The 21,799-nt window shown below is 38.5% G+C and overlaps 1 protein-coding gene across 9 annotated transcripts in view; it reads right to left on the reverse strand.

The window, feature by feature from the left end:
* The window catches only part of PALLD (palladin, cytoskeletal associated protein), a 183,930-nt gene that overhangs the window by 14,353 nt on the left and 147,778 nt on the right, over positions 1–21,799 (reverse strand). For 7 of the 9 annotated variants that reach the window (XM_031057202.1, XM_031057345.1, XM_031057151.1 and 4 more), the window contains 5 exons: positions 10,391–10,526; positions 7,921–8,022; positions 7,310–7,360; positions 5,703–5,924; positions 673–822 (listed from right to left, as the gene is read on the reverse strand). In XM_031057202.1, the coding sequence (XP_030913062.1) occupies positions 673–822; positions 5,703–5,924; positions 7,310–7,360; positions 7,921–8,022; positions 10,391–10,526 (661 nt within the window). The remainder of the gene's footprint in view (positions 1–672; positions 823–5,702; positions 5,925–7,309; positions 7,361–7,920; positions 8,023–10,390; positions 10,527–21,799) is intronic. The other 2 variants (XM_031057296.1, XM_031057249.1) reach the window with 1 other exon arrangement.

Raw genomic sequence — 21,799 nt, forward strand, 5'->3', positions numbered from 1 at the left:
CTACTTCCATAGGATGAGCTATCTATAAGTTTGGCTGTGTCTAATGGACTAGTGGGCTTCTGCTGTGTACCTCAATTCTTATATTAAATCTGCAAAGAAAAAATGGCATTGCTAAACCAGTAACACTCTGTGTTCCAGAACAGTGCTGTCTAAGATGAATACAGGACTGCTACAGAATAGTGCTAGATTTTTTTTGCCTTACCGACTTGCAATCTGCCTGATGTAAGCATGTTGAGGTGTGATATACTCCCACTCATTTAAAAAAATTGGCCTCAGTCAGTGAGTAGGGTGAACAAAAGAAAGTTAAATCTCTGGACTGGGTTACTTCTGCTGGTAAACTGGATCTTTTTCTCCCTTTATATATATGTGCTAGCTGTGCTCAGTTAGAATACTGAGATGTTATCAGCTGAAACAACTAGTGTAAGACTAATTAAAAAATGATACCCCTCCCCCTGAAACCTCAAACCATAGGAAAAAAACTACTGTTGAGTTGCTAATCTCTTGGAGATAGAAAGGTCCCACCCTACTGATGCAAGATGAAAACAGAAATCTAACTTGCATACTCTATGGTGACTTCATCATTTAATTAAATCATGCATATGTGAGATGAGATCGTTTTCTGAAGATTTATGTCCAGAAGGATGTTTGCTCTGGAGCCAAACCTGCATTTACCTGTGGGTTAGCAGCCATAATAGTGTAATTCCCATCATCATCCAGGGTGGAGGCTGCAGTATGCAGTGAGCAAGTTCCATCAGGTTCTCTTTGAATTCGGTAGTGATCACTCCGTTTAGAAATTTGCTTCCCATCTTTAAACCAATAAATCTACAGGAAAAAAAGCAAAGCACAGCTGGTAAGAGGTGGGTGCTCATTGCCATAATTTCTCATTTAATAGCACTAACGAACTGCTAAAAAATATCATAAATATTTTAAAAATACAAATAGCACTAACTAACTGCTGAAAAACTCTCTGGTGAGTAGTAAAAGAAAACTGCTTTGATCGACTCCTCATTCTATGAGTCACTTTCACTAACAGTTACAAGATTATCAGTGGTCTGAAAAGAAACAACGGCCTGAACGATTTCCAGCAGAACATACAGGTGCATAAGGGCTGAACATTTCAAGAACTGAAACTAAATGTCATTACAAAGAAGAGATTATTGATTTCAGAGATCACTAACTTTACATTTATTTTGCCTAAATCTGAAAAAGTTGCAGAAAAACCTTGAGAATGCTTTTGCTCTCTTTTCTGAAAATAAAAACATAAATAAAAAACCCAAGATAATGATAGGCTTAATTAATTCAGTGATGAATAAAATAGAAGCAATGATCTCACTGTTGAAACACCCGTTTTGTCTCATATCCATTACGCTGAGTGGACTGGACCAAAATGCCAGAGGGAATAGAGCTGCTCAGCTGGCAGTGAGCAGCTCAGTGGTAGTGACATGATTGAACCTAACAATGTCACCCCAGTGTGACAGGCCAGCTACGCAAGTGGGCAGCTTTGCAAAGTCATAGGAAATACTTCAAAGCAAAGCAGCAGTGGACATCCCTTAATAACTGCATGCCAGCACCAGCACAGCTCCACGCTGCACAGAACAGTTACACTGGCTATCAAACAGAGGGCTTTTCCAGTACTTTTGATACATAATTTTATTCTCTGGCTGACCCAAGATATACTTTCAGTGAGCCAAAAAATGATGTATGCGGGATAATATCTTACAGTAATCCATGAATTACACACAAAAAAAAAGTACTTTTAGTGCCTCAAACTTGAAGGGGAAAAAATTGACCGAGCTTTCAGGAGTTTTTTTTTTTACATTGTAATAATAAAGTAAAATCCCAAACTGATATCTGCTGGAATCAAAAATAAATGTTGTATGCATGAACACACACAGAGGAATATCTGAAAAATGTTATACTAGGAAGGCTGTACTCAGCTGCCCAAATCCATGTTTAAGTAGAACATTATTTACTTGTTGTTTCTGAGTTGTGTACTACAGATAACATCAATTGTGTTCAGCATTTGAGACACTTCTGAAGATACCTACATCATTTTTAGGAGGCCAACTCATTCAAAGTACAACTGTGTTTGTCCTGGTCCTGCTGGGACTGTTTAGCATGACAAAACCACACATTTTGCTCAAGCTCATTCTTGAAGCAGGAATTTAGGTCTTAAGAGTGAGGAAAGGGCACTGGCTCTCTAGTAAAAAGTGAAGTGACAGGGCAATGTGCAATTCCATTCCTGATAGAGTTTAATCTGCTGGGTTCTTCATATGTGCCAACGTTTCAAAGCTTGAAATTCACTCGCTTGAGGCAAAGTTAAGGGTATACTTTTGAATTTAACAAAAAACAATGGAGGATTTTTTTTGGTGAAAATCAGTGAAAATTCTCCTTACACATTTATTACTGTGTATGATTTTTATATTAACAAGCATTATGCTTAAGTTGAAATGATTTCATTTCCTCAATAGCTGGTTATACTTGTTTCCCATTTTGTCTGTCAGCAGCCTTGCAGAGGCTCTGTGGCCTGAACAAAAGGTTTAGTCATCTTCTTGTCTGCTGACAGAGCACTTACTGGAGATGTAAGAGATATTTGATCACTTACATACACATGCTAATGGGTGCTAAAACAACATTGCTGCAAAAAATGAGTTTTAACTTGCATGCTTTACATGTGTCATAATGTTGCTTGGAAATCTACTGCATTAAGTAGTAACTATTTAATAACAGTACACTTATCAGAAATATCAGGAGACATGCATGGAAATACACACAAATATTAACTGAACCAGCTATCCAAATATCATGTATATGTTGTCCAAAACTTATATCAACTGAGTTTAAAAGTATTGGCATCCCACATGAGCAACAAATTCTTAATATTACTTTTATCTTACATGGAGTTAATAAGTAAAAGAGTACCACTGCAGGAGACAATGGTGCTTGCAGTGAAGTATTTTCTTTTTAGGATAACTTTCAATAAATGTACCAATAAACTACGTGAGCACTGAACACTGCATGTGGATTGCTTTTATTTGCACCAGATTTTCAGAAACCAGTGTGCAATGACTAGGAATACAATGCTATACAAAGAACAAAGGGGGGGTTGATCTTGGGCAGCAGAAGCATTTTTAATCACCAAGAATTATATTCAGCCATGTGAAGAGTGAGCAGTATGAGATTTATGTAACATTTGTGTCTCAATTCACCACTTGTATGGCATTGTCTTAATTCTGAGGAGGAATATTCCTTTAAAAAGAAGTATTGCATAGTCCCTCCTGTAGCACCACAGGTTTCTCATTTCAATGAGAAAATAGTTTTACGTTGCACCAAAGTTATAACAAAGAGTAGGCTCAGATTTAAAAAGTCATACATATGAAGACAGAATTTGCACATCAGTATTCAATTTACATGGCATGTTCAGGGGAAAAAAAATCAAGCCAATAACTCTGCTTAGAAAAATCCCTTGTAATGAATGCCAGATTTTAGAAACACTACAGTCCTTCCCAAAGCCATTCCTTGGCAGACCTGACAGAATACTTAGAAGGGAGGAGCTTCAAGTTAGTAAATTATTTCCAGCTTTTCATTTGACAGAGTAAAAAATTTATTCACAAGCAACACTTCCAGCTTCAACAAATGACAGCAGAAGGGCAGCCCTCAGCCACTGAGCTTTTCAAAACTGCTGTCTTGGAATGCTCTGACAGATGAGGGGGAGACACTGCCTTGGACATTTGTGAAGCCTGGCTAACAAGTAGCCATACAACAGGACTGATATTGGTTCCATCCCAAGCAACTTAACAAATTATACAAAGCATCTGCGAGTGAATGGAACAAAGGGCCAGAGTCCCAGGTGCAAGAGCAAATCCCTTCTTAATGTGCATGCTTTGACACTGCAGGAAACCAGAACATGGCTGTGAATCACAGGGCATCCACATCAGATGCTCCTCTGTAAGGGCAGGCTTTAGGGGAAGTGCTAGGGACGTGGCCTCTTGGCTGTGCAACCCTTCTCGCCCCAGTGAGGGAAAGAAGACATCCGCTTTCCTCTGCCTTAAATCAGACAGAGAAACTACACCTTAATTGGAAACTGTGGAAATTAGGGAATGGTGAAGTTGACTAAGGCTGACTCATAATAGGTCATCTAGCAACTTAGTCATAAGCCTCAGGCAGAAAGAATATCTCTGCACACGCTGCACTTCTATCAGCAACAGACCCATTTGCATTCCACCCTTGTTCAGTACAACAGACTCTTACCTAGGGTCATCTCAGAAGTAAGGCTAGACATAAAAAGTTTGGTTTCAGTCAGACTGGGCTTATCTTCCCAGTGTCTGCGTCTTCAGTTTGAAGCAGGAGCGCTTTTTTGATATAAGTATACTGATCTACCCTGCTTACTTTGCAGTGGTTCACATCATGTTGTGCTCTTGGAGCACAGAACTGGATTCTTTTCAGATGAAACTAAGCCAGAAAGTGTGCTCCAAGAACTCATCTAGTGTGCATGTACTTCAGCCTGTGGGATGAGATTAGAGCTAGCCTGGAGTAAAACCTTCTGACGTGTGTAGGGGTGGATATCTCATTCTAGAGATTTTCTTCTTCTGATCTACACTCCTTGCAGCCCTAGTTCTCTGTTGTTCCTCCTCTGCTACTTCATAAAGTCCTTTTTTTTAAAATTAACAGCTTGTACAGTATCATACACATATCATTTGGCATATATAGTCACTTGCATTTCTCTCTGTTTGAAATCCTGAGTACCCATAAAACTTACTCTGGATGAGAGATTCAGATGTGAGTGCTTCTGTGAAGTTCTTATGTATCAGACAGGGCATCATTGATCTTGTCTGAGAAGATAAGAGCCCTTGTCCTCAAGAGGTCACTGTGAGAGCTGTGAGAACTTCACAGGGAAGACACTCACTTTGGCAGGGGAGTTGAAGAAGCTGCTGCTGTTTGCCTGCTGCATATTCAGTCGGTTGCCAAGCAATTTTTGAAATGGTTGTATGCAACCTATCCAAGGAGGGCATTCTTCCAGACTACTGACATCATGCAGCTGGTACTTTTACATTTGCTACAAGAAAATGCTTCCCAAGCCCAACCCTCCCTCAGAAGTTCATCATTAAAACCTCACCATCATGTCTCATCTTGCTGTTGGGATATATGGGAGCTTATGGTATTTTATTACGCCTTCTTCTACATTCCAGGAAAATCCAGTCTTGTTAGTGTGTATAGATGCTGAAGAATGAGAGATACCATGCTGGCTTCTGAACTAAAACCCACATATTTTTGCATTAGCATGTGACCATGCCTGAACTAATTACCTATGCTAGCAAGATGAGGTGGCTTTTGGGACTCCTATGCCAGCTCACGTGGGGCTTTCTAGCATTGCACTGCATTCTGTGCACAAATGTACCCTGAAAGGTAATTCTGAAAATGACAGAAGCTTTCCTTCCAGGTAAAATAATTGAGAAGAAGCCTCAGGAGGGAGTAACTGAGAGCAGAAGCCTCACAGTAGCATTTGTACCAGATTTTGAGTGAATAACTCCAGTTGTGCTAAAAGAGATTTGGCAGTATATGCTAGATAGAAGATTTTCTTGTCAAGTGTGAATATCTCCTGTTCCTGTAAGATACAGCCCATAGGGTCCAGAGCCTGATAGTAAAGGACCAACACAGAACTCTTCAGAGAAGCTCTAGAAAGATTTACTGTTTTTTCTTACCTTTGGCTTTGGATTTCCTGCCACTTTGCATGTAAATGTGACTGGCATTCCCTCAAAGATTTTGTAGTGCTTCAGCTTTATCTCAAAATATGGTGACATACTGTTATCAATAGGTTCATCTCCATGTTGCACTTCATCATCTGATTCTTCCACAGGAGATCTCTCCAGCCTGTATTCAATTTCACTGATCAGCCTTTGCTCAAAGCTGGAGACTTTATATTCCTGTCAAATGAGAGGTAGATATTAGTGTCCAGCTTCAACACATTGCTCAGGAAGATATGTTCTTAATGTTTGGATTTTTTTATTTTATCAATCTTTAACAAGCCATTAAATTTTTACATATAAAAGGAAACTGTATCTTGTTGAAGAAAAACACTATAATCCATGTCTCCAATAGCTTCCCTATGAAACAATCAAGACATCTGGTATGAGGCAAAAACTGTATTTCATGTTGTCTTAAGGTCTAATTTACAAGGGGAAAGAAAGTCATTGGTTGCTTTCTTTCCATTTAAAAAAAATCCTATAAGAACAAAAGTATTCTGAGGCAGTTCATAAAGACAAAAGGAACACACTAATATTTCCTTGAGGGTACAGACAGATTTAGGGTGGGTTTTGTTTCCAGATGGCTAGAAGACCATATGGTTCACATCTGGTATTTGCATAGAACTCTACCAGAGGCTGAACCAGAAGGATAAAATTATTTTGTTTACAGTTGCCTGTAAAAATGAGGACAAAAATAAGAGAAAATTGCAACAGTGGCAGTCCATGATAGTTGCTTCCCTTTACTCCTGTTGCTATGATTCCCTTTTTGTGGGATCCTTCCTTAGAAACAAAATTTACCGTAACTGTACTGAAGATATAGCAAGAAGAGCAGAAAGGTTCATGGAGTGACTTGCTTGAATTTGTTGTGATTTACTGATATACATTGTTATTTGCTTTCTTGAACTGTTACTGTGCAGAATTCCTGCTTGGAATCTTACTGAAAAGAGTGATAATGTCAGACTGTAAAATGGCTCAGAAGCAGAAAAAAAAATAACAGCCAATGCTCTTCTCAGTCAGCAGAAATTCAGATGCTCTTTCAAATTGCTTTTGGCCATTGTCTGTGACTCTTGTTGCATTTAAGACAGAACATGCATGTCATGCAAAGTATCCTTTCACATCCCCATCCCCTGTTGCTGCCTCTGGTCTGAGAATGACATGACATGCTTCTGCCATTGGTTGCAGAACTAATCATAACCCTTGATAACTGCAACAATGAAAGAGCAGAGGAATACCTTGTAAGATGCAGATAGTTTTAGAATTTCTTTGTTTCCTGAAGTGCACCACAAAAGTAAACCATGAAGTATATGACAGTTAGTATCATGTCAGTGTATGTTATTGTTACAGCACAAAGATAGTGGAGCACACGATGATTGCTCTTAAACTGTCTGCACTCACACAGGCTTCTAGAACAACTTGAACATCCTCATAAATGGAGTGCAGCCCAATTCTCCACAGTTGTTAATGCTAGATGACCTCTTGTTATTAACCAAGAACAGCAGAATGGAAAGGGGACAGAAAGAAAAACAGACAAAAAAAAAAAGACAGAAAAAGGTGAAAATTATAACCTTTTGAATATCCATGGGACTCACTACAGAAGCACCAACAGAGCGAGCTTCCTGCAAGGGTAGAAGAAAAGATCAAGAGGAGAAAGAAGACCAAGAGATATCCATGACAGTTGCTCAGTTTTTATCAGGAGAATGTGCTTTGTGCAGCACCATAAGCAAACGAATGCTACACATTTCTGAATAGCAGCTCTGGCATCTGAACAATGGAGAGCGTGTACCTGGCCTTTCAAACAGACTTTCTGTTGTGGTTTTGGTCTGCACCCAAAAAGTGCCTATTACACAAATAAAGAGAGGATGGTTTCAAGATAGGAGATGCATTTCTGCCTTCAGAGACTTAAAGGTCAGGACAGAACAGGATAAACAGAAGAGTTTAAAGCAGAAAGCAGACATTTGAGAAGTTTCAGCCTTATGGAAAAACTGAGTAATGGACCATGTGATCCTCCACGTTATTTCACTAATAGATAGCATATGACTTCTGTAATCAATAACCATCCTACCTTGTATATATTTATTGTCTTATGTAGGATTTTATTTTAATGACAATCATAGTCAGTAAAAAAGAAAAGCTGACAGGCATTTTTTTCCTGTGAAATTGTAGAGTTATGTGGCACCTGTATTGCAGGGTCTTCTTCTGGTTCCTGTATGTTGAAGACAGTTGCAGCGCTGTCTGCTCCCAGCAATCGACGAGCCATTTTTTCCTCATATGTTAATCTCTGAACAAAAAATAAAAAGGAAATGAGGGGGGAAGCAAAAGAAAGAAAAAATAGTATTTCTCCAACTACAAAGCAGTACACAGTAAGCAATGCTTAAAGTAATGTTGATAAAAGAGAGCAGCAATATGTTTCTAACAGAAATTTTCTACCACAGTTTGTAATGCATTTTTTTAGTATTACAAGTGGCTTGAGCAACCCTTGCACTGACTCTGCCATTTGTTTCCATCCTCGTGCCAGGAACTTGGGTAGGAATGAGCAATAGGAACTGCTTAAATCATGGCCATCAGAAGAGGGCATATCAAATCATCCCAAACCTTATCCAAGTCATTCTGCTCAGTTTTTACATTAGAACCACAAGGCAGAAAACACTGCCACAAAATGATAAGGAGATTCTACTCTACTTGAATATTTTGTCCAAAACACAGAAAAATGTATTCTTCAAAATTTTAAAATGTCTATTTCTTCTTACTCTTTCAGAAATTTAGGACACAGCTTATAAAAGACAATTTACACTAATAAGAGAAAATGAGTTAAAGGAAAATCTTAATGCATATGTCAATTATTTCATTATTAGTTTTCTTCCTGCATTTACAAATGCATTTCAGACACTTTCTTACAAATCAAAATTGAAAAAAAATGCAAGTTGGTGGAAGCCAAACTCATTTCATGGTGAAACACCTCATTTAAAGAGAAAAATGAAAAACAAACAAAGAATGGAAATTGTAAACATTACATCTACTTCATGCTTGTTTTTTTTAAAAAGCTCATTTAATTTATTTTTGTCTTAATGTCATATTGCAGCTAAACCAGCGGGCTGAAGCTCGTGACAACTAGGTAGCAGTGTTGTCTCAGTTACAACCGTCTAAGGAAATCATGAACTTTTCTTCACTTATATTTCTTCTGCAGTCACTCCAAGTGCCCACTGCCATGATTACACATACAGAATTTAACCAAGACAGGAATCTGCAAGGCAAATGCCTCAAGGCAAGCACCAAAACAGAGTTTATTTAGTCCAAGCTCCCACATCATCTGATCACAGTTGGTCTCTTTTTTTTTTTTTTTTTTAATACCTTGGGCCATGTGGGCATTCTCAGGACATTCCATTCATTTGCCCAGGCCAAACATCTCCCATACTTTCCAAAATAGGCATTGACAGTCATTCTCAGCCCACTTCCTTGAAAAAAACAGGAACTAATACACTATGGCAGTGATTTTGCTTAACTGCTGCAGAAAACTGCCAAATGCTGTGCCGTCAATGAGAAAGGTAACAGAAGCAGCAGACACTCTGAACATTCTCCCTACTTCACTCCATTGACCTTATTAAGAACCAAAATCGAGCAATGTTGATAGACAGTCTGACTCAATGGGCTTTCTTGAACTACACCACCACAGTTCACAGCCCAGATCTAGAAGCAAAATTAGTAAAATTCTGGGCATTGTCCTGAGAAATGTAAAATTCCACTTCCTTTCAAAGTGACACAAAGGCATCCCAAGGTATTCAGATTTTTAAAAAAATATTTTATTGACAAAGGAGGGGTGACAGTTTACATTTTAAAAATTACTTTCCTCTTAAAAGAAATTCCTGCTTCAAAGACAGCATCTGAATAACTGTAAAAAATTCTTAGGGAAGTTGCTTCTCATCAACTCTGAGCAGGAAGAATTTGGTATTTTATCTTTCATGTGTATCTTAAGTGCATAAAAAGGAACAGAGCTCTTTGTGGCTGTGCATTTCCATTGCTTGATATGCTCATTTTCCCTCATTTCTTGACTCCTCAAGCAGGTTATTAACTCATGAGTCTGCAAGTTAGTACTATGGGTTACTTCTATTCTATTGGTCAAAATTCTGTCAGTCAAAAGAAGCCCCCCAGCTGCAGAATCTAATGATGCCTGATTCCTACTGGGTTGGTTTTTCATGATGAACTGCCTTGTACCTCCTCTGATGTCCAGTTACCACCCGCTGCTTCCCCCATCATCCAGCGGCTGGGCATAAGGTAGAATGAGCCTGGACTGAAACACAGCTGTGCATGTTCATACACTCAGTAATGAACAGTCAAAAGCAAATGGCCCTTGAGGCCCAAAAAGTCATGGAGGTGCAGACTGTGCAGGCTTCTTATGCAAATTCACCATTTTTCTGACCTCCACTGCTTTGTTAAGTCCAAGTAAAGTTCTCAAACAGGAGAAGAAATGATAGAACAAAATGTATGCTATCATTCCTTTTGCAAATGCAGTTTTGAAAATTCAATTAAAAATGATGAATACATAAAAAGCAATCTACAACAATTATTTTATATGCAGCATATCTGAGAAAATACCAGTGGTGCTCACTCTCACTCACTCCCATTCCCCAGGGTATTTTATGTTTTTATACCTGTTGCCCGTTGTTCAAAAGGTCTTCTTTGAAGCGAAGTTTTCTCTCCAGGTCCTGAATTACAGCATCTTTTGACCCTTGAATCTCTTCATCTGATGCTATCCTAGCAGTTCTGCCTGTTTTCTTGGGAAATCCCCTGCAAAACAGTACCAAAAAAATTCATGAGCTTTCCTGAAGTAATTTGTATTTAGGAATGCATCTGGAATCAGTGCTATTAATGAAGAAAACAACATTGTCTTTGAAACTAGAGTTCTGACATCTTTCTTTCTATAGTGTCCCCACTAATTCACACTACTGATTAAATGGTTAGTTTAAGGACAAAAATGAAACTATCCTTTATTTTTGCTTTAGTTAAAATAGCCCTCAGGATTGCTTGGCAATGGCTGTAAACACCATACACTCACAGATGAGCAGTGGCAATAAAGCAAAATGAGAGGAAACATGAAAGAGAAAGCATGACTAGATAAGTGGGGATGGAAGATAAACTAGGTTCCTGTGAAGTACCAGAATAAAGATCAGGAAGATGTAAGACAAGGCAGTTAATTATTAATTTCTTATGTTATTTATTAACTAATTCCTTGTAGCAACTTTGCAATAACTGCATAACTTCATGTTTATTCTTCATATCTCTGTGAACACATACCCATAAGGCAACACATAAATGCTGTTGCTCAAAAAAGAGCCATTCACAGCCTGGGTTACCCTGGGAAAAAGAAAAGTCATCCTTGTGAAGCAGTTCTCAGCAGCAAGATTTCCCAGTGGAATTGCAACCATTTAGCAGTTCACATTCACAGGGCTAATTTATTCCTCTTACTAGCCTACAGGATAGGATTGCACTTACAGCAATTTTCACTCCCATTTTCTTAAACAGTACAGGAAATTTTATTTTTCCAGACTGCACTAATATTTAACACTTCTCAATAAAGTTATGATGGCTTTATTGCTGGAAATGCCCAACATGGGTGCTTTCTACTAGAGATCAGCTGTTCTTAACACAGTTGTGAAGAAATCAGCATTGCTATCATATTTAAAACTTGTAGCACATCCCATTTCTCCAGTGAAGTCACACAGGATTGTTTAAAACACTGATAACTGGTTCAATATTAATTTACAGGGTCTTTATACCTTTGTTGAGTAAATAGGGCTCAGCCCCATTACATGGGAATGACATGGAAAACATGGAATTGAATCAGATAAATAGACAAATCCAGATGACAGAGATAGAAAAAAAATCAGGCTAGTATGTAATGGGCAAATTTATTTCCAATATCCAACTTAATAATTTAATTACCGGTGCCAAAATTCTAAACAAGAATGTCACGTAGATAACAAATTTTCTTGGATAATATTCAATTCTATGTTTCTATGGTTAAAGAGGCTTCATTCTTCAGCAAGTGCTTTCAATGGTAATTTCTAGCATTAGAAAAAAGTGAAAAAATACACATATACTGTCAAAAGCCAAAAAGGACTTAAGTGAATAGATGCAGAAGACAATAGTTGGAAACATTCCTAACTAAAACATTTCATATTCCATTGCTGTAAGTAAATGTAAAATGTGAAAACAGTGAAATTCTTGTAAAAAGGACTGCATTTTTACATTAAATCACAGCAGAAGAGCAGACATTTGCCTAATTTCACAAAGAGACAGAGAACTACATCCCTTCCCTTTAAATATTCATCTGTTAGCTGGTGACCACCAAGTAGAATAATTTCCTCAGCTTTCAGCTGGGGGTCTTCTCAGTCACAAAGCAGACAAGTCTGCTCCTCTCTGTTTTGGGGAAGAGATAGGAAAACTGTCCCATCTACAGGGAGCCAAGAGATTGTCAAGAGGTAGGGATAAGGTCTCTTCAAGAAAGAAATGCCTTAATAACTCCAAAAATTTAGTACAGTAAATGTAAAGGAAGACATGGAAAGGAAATGGACAGGAAAAGGTGGGAAGAGTTGATCAGAAGGGAATGTCCCTCAGGAAGGCTCAGCATCTGCTGGAAGGCTGGTGGGCAGGTGCCATCTGCTTCTCTCCTTACAGTCCTTCCCCTCACCTCCCAGCCCTTAATCACCTAGGCCAGCATTGCCATGAAACCAAAATTTCTCACCCCCCCCCGCCAAAAAATTAAAATCCCCAAACAAACAACAACACCACCACCAAACAAAACAAACCCAACCCATAAATCATCCAACTTCAAGGCAGTGAATTTCAAGTTTGGTTTCACCTTTGGCTTTGCCTGTACCAGCTTTTAATGGAGACATGCATCCTCCCTTGAAAATTCCAAGTGATACATTAAGAAACAGCTTTCATTTCTCATTCTCACAAATTTTATACTTGACTAATAAACAGAGTTTTACCAGAAAAAGGCCTGCTTATGCTTGGGACTCACTCAATAGGCTGTAAAGGTGAAATGTACAATTCACCCAAGTAAGTCACAACAGTGTATGAAAAGAAGAATGAGCTACGTGCTTGGGAGTTGATTTCAAATAAAGGATTTTCTGAAGCACTATTGATTATGTCTGAAAACAAAAACACCTAAGCAAATACATATATTTTTCACAGGGAAATGAGTGCCCAGAGAATTTAAAGTTAGTAAGTTCAACATCCACACTAAACACAGAAAAACAGTATCACAGTCCATTTCTAAACAATGTAGTATAATAAGAAAATGAAAATTGAATCATGTCAAACCTCATGTTTATCTCTCTGTCAGGCTGAAGGGTATGCAAATAGGCAACAAGAATTAGCTTTAATACATTTCAGTTTATGGCTTCTGAGTCAGCCTCCAGGAGCTGCAGTAAGTTCCCTAGTAGATCAGGGAAACAAAGTCTGGCTGAAATTTCTATGATATGGCTGTGTAAAGCTATTCAGTCTGAGAAAGCTGTTCAGAGTGATTTCTTTTTCTATCAAACTGAAATAATATAGTCCAATGAAGCACTTCAAAGAGCTCTGTGTACTAAGCTGAGCACTTAGGATTTTGGCCTTAATTGGAAAAGTGAAATAGAGAAACACATTTCTCAAATTGCTGATGACACTTAATTTGCAGAGGCTGTAACTCATTTGCAGGTAACAACTGCCACTTACAATAATCTTCATTATTTGTCTAGAGGTATTCTAATGATGAAACTCAAGCAAATGTTCAAAGCATGATAGCAATGCTAATGGAAAATTAGCATTAACATGTTAAGCATCTCTTGAGAATCTATGAGATTAAAACTTGGAAATGAACACTATTATTTCAAAAGGGAAAGAAATATAATTCCAGGGCAGGCCAAGTATAAGACATGAAACTGAGCTGTCTTCCTTTATTCCTTGCTATTAGATACTGAATCCAGTTTTACCACTGCACTTCAAGAAAAATACAGCAAACTGGAAAGTTTTAGAACAAGAAAACTACCACATGGTTTTAAAAGCATAGCTTTTGTGACAAACTATGTCACGCACAGAGAGGCAAAAATTCTTGTTTATTTAGTCAGGAAATTAGGAGAATGAAGATAGGCAATTCAAATGAAATGTCAGAAATCAGACAACAGCTGACATCAGAAAATAGCTGGTATTTAATCATTCTTCATGTCCATTGAGGATGATAAGTCACAATAATTTGAAGAAGAACAGGCCTAGCTTAGACACAAACAATGGAGAACTCTCCTTCCTCCACCCTACAATAGTGACATTTAAACACTGGAGCAAGTTCTGTAGCAAGGCTACATAGGAATTTTATTTAAGAACAAGGTATGCAAATATGACAGCAATGGCCTGGGGATCCTGGGGAACTTTTAATAGGAAAGGCAGAGTCCTTAACAACCTTCCAGATCTCTGGTTTTGTGTCAGATGATCCTGAGCTCTGCACAGTCCACGTGGAAGTGTCACCCAAGACCTAGTCAAGGCAACTTGCCTGAAAAGTAGATTATCATACCTTTATTAAGTATTTAAGCAAGGAAGCAGTTGGTTTAAAAATTTAACAATAAAAGTGAGCACTGGTCAAAATTTCTTCAAATACCTTTGGAGAGATTCTTCTCTTCCTTTTTCAGTACTATTTTAAATTGTGACAAAAAACTCATAGCAGTGCATAAGGAAACACAACTCTTTCTACAGATGCTCTGTTTCCACCCCCTCTTCAGAATCTCTTTCTCTAAATATATACACTTTAAAAACTGTCCAAATGGAAAAATGTGTGTGTGTGTGTGTATATATATGCAGCAGCTCATTCTATCAGCGTTGTAATTGCCACCGCCTTCAAAGGCTGTATATGATTACTCAAAAGCATTGAAATATATATATATATATATATATGCATACATACATACCCCACAGCAAGTTAACTCTTAAGACATACACTCTTGGGATGAATTTCAAAATGTCTACAAAGCAATGATAACAAATAGAAGGACTTTAGTAAATCTATCTTCTAAAGCACAGATCCTTTCAGCCTGAGTAATGGTTTACATGGCAAGACAGCCTGGCAGCAAAGTTTCTTCAGCTGCTTTTTCAAATATTTTCCACCATCCTTACATGCCCTTATCTGGATGCATTTAGCTCCAAAGATTTGTGTCCTCAGTGACGCATGAACTTTCTTTCTGTCTTCTCTCAGGCATAATATCAAACAAAACAATCTGCCAATTCATTGATGTATTCGTATGTTCATTCTTTGCCCAAGGCAAATTTCAGATTTGCTGCATTAAGCTAGCAAGAGACAGCATATTTCAGGCTATTGACAGCATCAGTCTCAAGCACACAACCACCACCACAAATGTGCAGAGAAATGAACAGCCTTAGGAAGTAGGCTGCAACTCATATGGATTTTAAGCACCTCTGAAACACACATCACCTAAGTCACTGGGAGCCTGAATCCAGGTGTAGATAAAAGCACAAATGTTTGAATTCTTTTGGTCAGAAAGGGTGCAATGAAACTGCCAAAACTGTCATCTTAATTCACACAGAGATTTTTGACAGCAAAGATTTTTGCAGCCTCGGCTTGGCTCTCCTTAGTTTTGAATATTTGCCCTGACATTTGTTTAGAATGAAAGCCAAACCAGCAGTACTTTTTATGTTTTAATTACACGGAGTGCATGCTGGATGCAATTCCCTCTTTTCCTATGTACCTTTTACAGTGTAAACAAGGGCAACAGGCTGGCTGTTGTTATCCTTCCAAGAACAAATTCCTGTTTGCAGCCAATATGGCTTAGTTTCACAGAAATCCAAATTAATTCTCTGGTACTGAGGTAATGAACAGTAACTTGATTTTTTTTCCTTTAAAACTAAAGCCTTCCAAAAATACAGCTAATTCCTGCTCACTCTACACATTTTTAACTTACTGTAAAAGCAAAGTTACTACAAGCACTGTAACAGGTCACAAACTTGAAGCTGCAGCTGTATAATAAAATTGGTTCAGTCTGATCTTGTCATACTTGCTGTGGAGACCAGGAGCTTCAGCTGTGTCCAGTAATGTGATGTTACATGCATCTGAATTAAGGGAACGCCTGAAGAACAGACCTGACTAAGGATGACTTCCAGCAAATGGAACAAATGTAACAAAAGTTCAATTATTTCTACCACGCAATGTTCTGAAACTGTGGTTGAAAAAAATAAATCATATCTCAGCATTGGATAGGGTTAAGACAGAAATGAACAATATCAATTTCTGAACATCTTTAATCCCTCTTAATGTTTAGATAACAAAGAGTACAACTCACCTACAAAGTGCATGACTGCTACCATTTTTTTCTCTAAAGCTTATGTTTAAAAATGCATTTTTACCCATGAAAAGAAGAATTACTACTTTTTCATTCCTCTGTTCAGTTCCTTCCCCTCCTGACCAAGCTCTCTGTCTCATGCTGCACTGGTTACTGTAGCTACATAAGCACCATTTGCCTTTCAAAAGATGTGCACATATTTTGATATCAAATCAAAAATCAAATGCCTATTTCATAATCTGAATTTCTGATTGTTACCAGCAGTATGCTGGAACTGATGGTCAAGAAGAAATAACTAAAGCATCAACTGCTTTAGGTAGAAAAGGCTGGCACAATCCTCATAGACCTGAAATCTTTAGAAGAACAGGTAACTGTGAGAAGCACGTAAAGAAAAAGCTACACTGGTCTGGGAAAAGGTGTCATATCCAAAATATCAACTAATTCCAGTTGATGTGGTTTTACTGGTTAAGGTCTCTGCAACTATCAAACACTGTACCTGGTTTTCACATTCACAGATGTTTTTGTGGCATTCAGATCTGTTTAAAATAAAGAAGTTATAAAATTAAGTTCCCTGAAAAGAAAAACCTGCAGACCAAAACAAGCATCAAAGCCATGCTGTGAACAGCCTCTCTGTCTTTTTAATAGGGAAATACATGTCCTAATTCTCTTAGTCAAGTTCACTGCCATCTTCAATATTCTTAAGTAGCTGCAAATACCATTTTGAAAAAAGAACTGGATAATACATATCTTGAATATTAATACTTCCAGAAGCAATGATTGTCAGGATATTGTTATTTTGGCTAATGTCTGTGTGTCTCCATGTTACATCCTTGAGCTCTACTTTTGCACAGCTTTAATTGATTAGATCCGGGGCACAACCTGGATTTCTAAGTTCAAGTGGAACAAACATGCATTCATCATATCTCAGAAAAGCTGATATGGATATGTATTTTATGATAAGCACATGCAAAAACAAAGCCCCCTATATGAGCTGTTTCTTAGCACAACCAACAGGAATTGGTCTAATATCACAGCCAAACCCCTCATGGGTTGGTATAACAGCCACAAGTAGTATCCAACCTATGGGAAAAGAAAATTTTCAAGAAAATTTAAACAAAAATGGTTTAATGGATAGGAGCAATAGCTTAACAAAATTGGAGGTTGAGAATGAATGCAAATCGTGATATTTTCTGGAATTTTTCCAGTTACAGCAATACTTGCCTTTAAATATGTTTTCCCAATATGTTATCTGGGAATATCTCCTGGTATGACTGAATAGGCAGCAAAGAGAGATGAAGTCTCTCTCTTTCTCATAAGCAAGGAAAACATCCTGACCTGTCTTCTCAGTTTGATACTGGATTTCTTAATCAAGGTACTTCCTCCTACGCATCATGATTTTCATGATGCGTAGGATCAATCCTATTGTAGATAACCTCCATTTTTAAAAAGTTGTGACAAGCATAACTTAGAGAAACAGGAAAAGTATAAGTCCCATCTACATAAGAGAGCAATGCAGTTTACTCTAAAATGAAAGTTGGCTTTTGTGCTGGGAGAGTGTTGAAGGCTGTAAGATAGATAGAGAAGTGTATTTTTCCTCAGAGTGGTCACCATCATTGCCAGTTGACTAAAGGAACATGGCAATTACTAAAATGTTTGTTTCAATTCCATTTGAGACAGAATGCAATGGACAGTCACAGTACACAGCTGCAAGAACAGATCAGCAGCTCTGATTCAAAGGGGAAAAAAGTGTAATCTCTTTCTGATATTGCTTTTCTCATGATTCCTACATAATCTCCTTTATGAGTTGGATTTAATGTTCTAAAGGTCACTGAGACAGCAGTTAAATTTTGTGCAGAATGATAAAAGCAGCTTATTTAATTACCTTCTACAAGGTAATTGTACAAGGTTTTCCATTTTCCATCCTTTTCCAGAAAGTAGTAACTCAATATTCATGTTCTTTCACTAATTCTGTACAGTCATATTTTTTCCTGTTTTTAACTAAGGTAGTATTACTGAAGATATCTACTTTAAGAAAAGGTCTGCTTTAACAAAAATCATTAATTTTTAAAGTTGCCTTCAAAAGGATATATGTATAGCTAACAATATTTATTTTTTACACTTAGAAAGAGATCCCATTTCTCCAGGTTGGGTAATTCCACATCCTTTAGTGGCAGGTTTTATACTTTTTAAAAGCAAATATTCACTAAATAAATAGTCAACAAATCCTTCTCATAGGATTATTTGTGCTTTCACAAATGCTCATGTAAACATATAGTTTATGTGCTTAGCTAGGACTTTTAGGTATACTTATCTCTATTCCTTCACAAGTAACTTTTTAATTTTCTTTCTAGGAAGAGTGAAGATCAGTTTCTAGGTTCTACAAACTTATCTGTGAACTAACCCCCCTCAGTCTTATGTTTCTGTCACATTAACTCTCTTCCCTGAAAGTGTTTTGTAACCAAAAGCTAATCTGAATACAACAGATCCATCCACCCTGGAGTTTTCTTTAGGTAAAGAAAAACTGAGGTTTTTAAGAACACTATTCAACAAACTTACTCCTGCCAAGTTTTGCCTCAGAAATTACTCACAAGTGCTTATAATTCCCTTAAGTACTTAATTAGCTATGCAGTTCCACCAACACTTCTCTTCTGCTTAATAACACAATGCTCTAGCAAGACACAAAGTCTACGGAATCTATTCCATTAATAAAAAGGTTATTGCCAAAGCTTGTTCAACTAACACCACCACAGCTTGAAAACACTGGTCACTCTAAAGTGTCTAGAGCTTACTGGAAAACTGAGATACAATTCATTCAAGGGAAACACTTACCATATTGTTGCAAATAAATACTTAAAATATTTAAAGGTTAATTACTAGGTATTAATGTCCAAATAAAATGTCAATTCACAAGTAGGTATTCCTATAATACATGCAAGACTGTAAGACCACATGCTATTAAAAAAAAAAATCCAAAACAACAAAACCACAAAAAACTCCATTCCAAACAAATTAACAATTCCCACTGCAATGTTTCCAAATTATCCAAATTTAACTGGAAAGAATATTCATTGGTTTAAACTAGTTTAGCTAATGCAGTCACTTCCACAGAATCTCAGGGCTCAAAACCAAGGAAAATGTTGAAACATTAGCATGGTATTTACTGTTCATGGGCCCACAAATACAGGAATTGAAGAGAGGGTTAGAAATGTTTTTACAGAATCACAGAATATTCTGAGTTGGAAGGGACCCACAAGAAAAACTGAATCGAACTCCTGGGCTCACACAGGACACCCCAAGAGTTACTGTGTGCTTGAGAGCATTGTCCAAACACCCCTTGAATCCTGTCAGCCTTGGTGCTGTTACCACTACTCTGAGGAGCCTGTTCAAGTGCCCAACCACCCTTTGGGTGTAGATCAAGTATCCAACCTAAACCTGCCCTGACTCAGCATCCGGCCATTCCCTCAGGTCCTGTCACCGGTCACCACAGAGCAGAGATCAGTGCCTGCCCCTCCTCTTTCAAGAAAGCTGCAGACTGCAGTGAGGTCTCCCCTCAGTTTCCTTTTCTCCAGGCTGAACAGACCAAGTGACCTCACTCACTCCCCATACGGCTTCCCCTCAAGGCCCTTCACCATCTTCATTGCTTTCCTCTTGTCTCTCTCTAATGGCTTAATGTCTTTTTTGTATTGTGGTGTCCAAAACTGCACGCAGGACTTGAGGTGAGGCCACCTGAGTGCAGAGCAGAGCAAGACAATCCCCTCCTCCTTTCCTGGCTGGGGATGCTGTGCCTGATGCCCACCAGGGCACAGTTGGCCCTCCTGGCTGCCAGGGCACAATGACTTTCCATCAATCAGGACCCCCAGTACCTTTCCAAACAGCTGCTCTCAAGCCTCTCATCGCCCAGTCCTCTTGTATATCCAGGGCTGCCCTGTCCCAGGTGCAAAATCTAGCACTTGCCTTCATTAAACTTCATACTGTGGGTGATTGCTCAACCCTCTGATTTGTAAAGATCTCTCTGTAGGGCCTCTTTGCCCTCAAGGTAGTTGGCAGTTCCTCTCAGTTTAGTATCAACAGCAAATCTACTTAGTATTCCTTTGAATTCTGTGTCTAAGTCATTTATGAAGAGCACTGGCCCTACAGTGGAGCCATGTGGAACCCCACTGGTGATTGTTTGCCAGCCTGATGTAACTCTGTTTACTGGAATTCTTTGCGCCTGACCCGTAAGCCAGTTGAGCACCCATCATATGATGTACTGATCCAGCTGAATGCTGGACATTTTGTCCAGAAGGACACCATGAAAGACAGTATTGGAAGCTCAACCAAAGTCCAGAGAGATTACATGAACAGACTTCCTTTTCTCAGCTAGGTGGGTTACCTTGTCATAAATGGAAACTAAGCTAGTCAAACAGGGCTTTCCCCTGATGAAGCCATTTTGACCAATGACTGCATTATCCTTCAGGTGTTTTTCAATAATGCCAAGAGTAATCTTCTCCATAATTCTACCAGGCACTGAAATGAGACTGACAGACCTGTAGTTTCTCTCATGCTGTTCTTGAAAACTGCGACAACATTAGCCAGCATCAAGTCAAGTGGGACCTCTCCAGATTCCCAAAACTGTTCAAAAAGTCATTGAGAGAAGTCTTGTAATGAACATCAGTCAGTTCTTTGAGGATTCTTGGATGAATCCTATCAGGCCCCATAGACTTACAGGGACCCAGCTGGAGCAGTGATTCCCTCACAAGTTCAGAGTTGACTCTGAGTTTATAATTCTCAGAATCCTCATCCTTCAGCTCAGGCCAGTGAGACCCCCATAGTCCATGACTGGTGCTGAAGACTGAAGAGAGCATTAACCACCTCTGCCTTGTCTATGTCCCTGTTCGTATGGAGAACACCCTCATAATTTAACAAGTCACTCTTATTTCTGGACTGCCTTTTGCAACTAGCATATTTTTAAAAGTTCTTTTTATTGTGCTACATAATACTGGCTGGCTTCAGCTCTAATTGAGCTTTTCCCTCACAATTTTCTCCCCATAGAGGAGAGCGGCACCTCTGTAGTCCTCCCATGTCACCTTGCTTCTGCTGGTCAAACATTTACTTTTTTTTTGCCTTATCTCTAGAAGAAGATCCCTGCCTAGCCAAGTTGGGCTGCCTCACCTGCTTTTCCAACGTTTTGGAATTACCAGCTCCTGTGCCCATAGGAGGTGGTGCTTAAAAAGTCACCAGCATTGATGGACCCCAGCACCATCAAAAACATTTTCCCAGGGGACCTTAGTTCCCTAAGCAGTCTGAAGTTCTAAATCCAATTGCTTTGTAGTTGCTGTGGCCAAGACAACCATCGATTTCCACTTCAGTCATAAGATTCTCTCTGTTAATGAGCAGCAGATCAAGGACGACATCTTACTACATTGGCTCTTTTAGTGTCTGCACCATGTAGTGATCATCCAGGTGTTTAGGAACCTTCTGGACCTGCTTGAATTAGCTGTCTGGTATTCTCAGTTAACATTTGCCAACTTGAAGTCTCCCGTAAGGAGAAGAGTGGTTAACTTAGAGATGTTCCTTAGTTCCTTAAAGAAAAACTCATCAGCATTATCATTCTGGATAGGAGGTCTATAGTGGACTCCCATGATGACATTTGCATTACTTGTTTGTCCCTTAATCCTTATCCAGAGGCTTTTGACCATGCCATTGCCAACTGTAAGCACTATTCATTCCAGAGCCACTATTACATACAGT

The sequence above is a fragment of the Geospiza fortis genome, unplaced genomic scaffold (genome assembly GCF_000277835.1).
Source record: "Geospiza fortis unplaced genomic scaffold, GeoFor_1.0 scaffold40, whole genome shotgun sequence".
NCBI lineage: Eukaryota > Metazoa > Chordata > Aves > Passeriformes > Thraupidae > Geospiza > Geospiza fortis.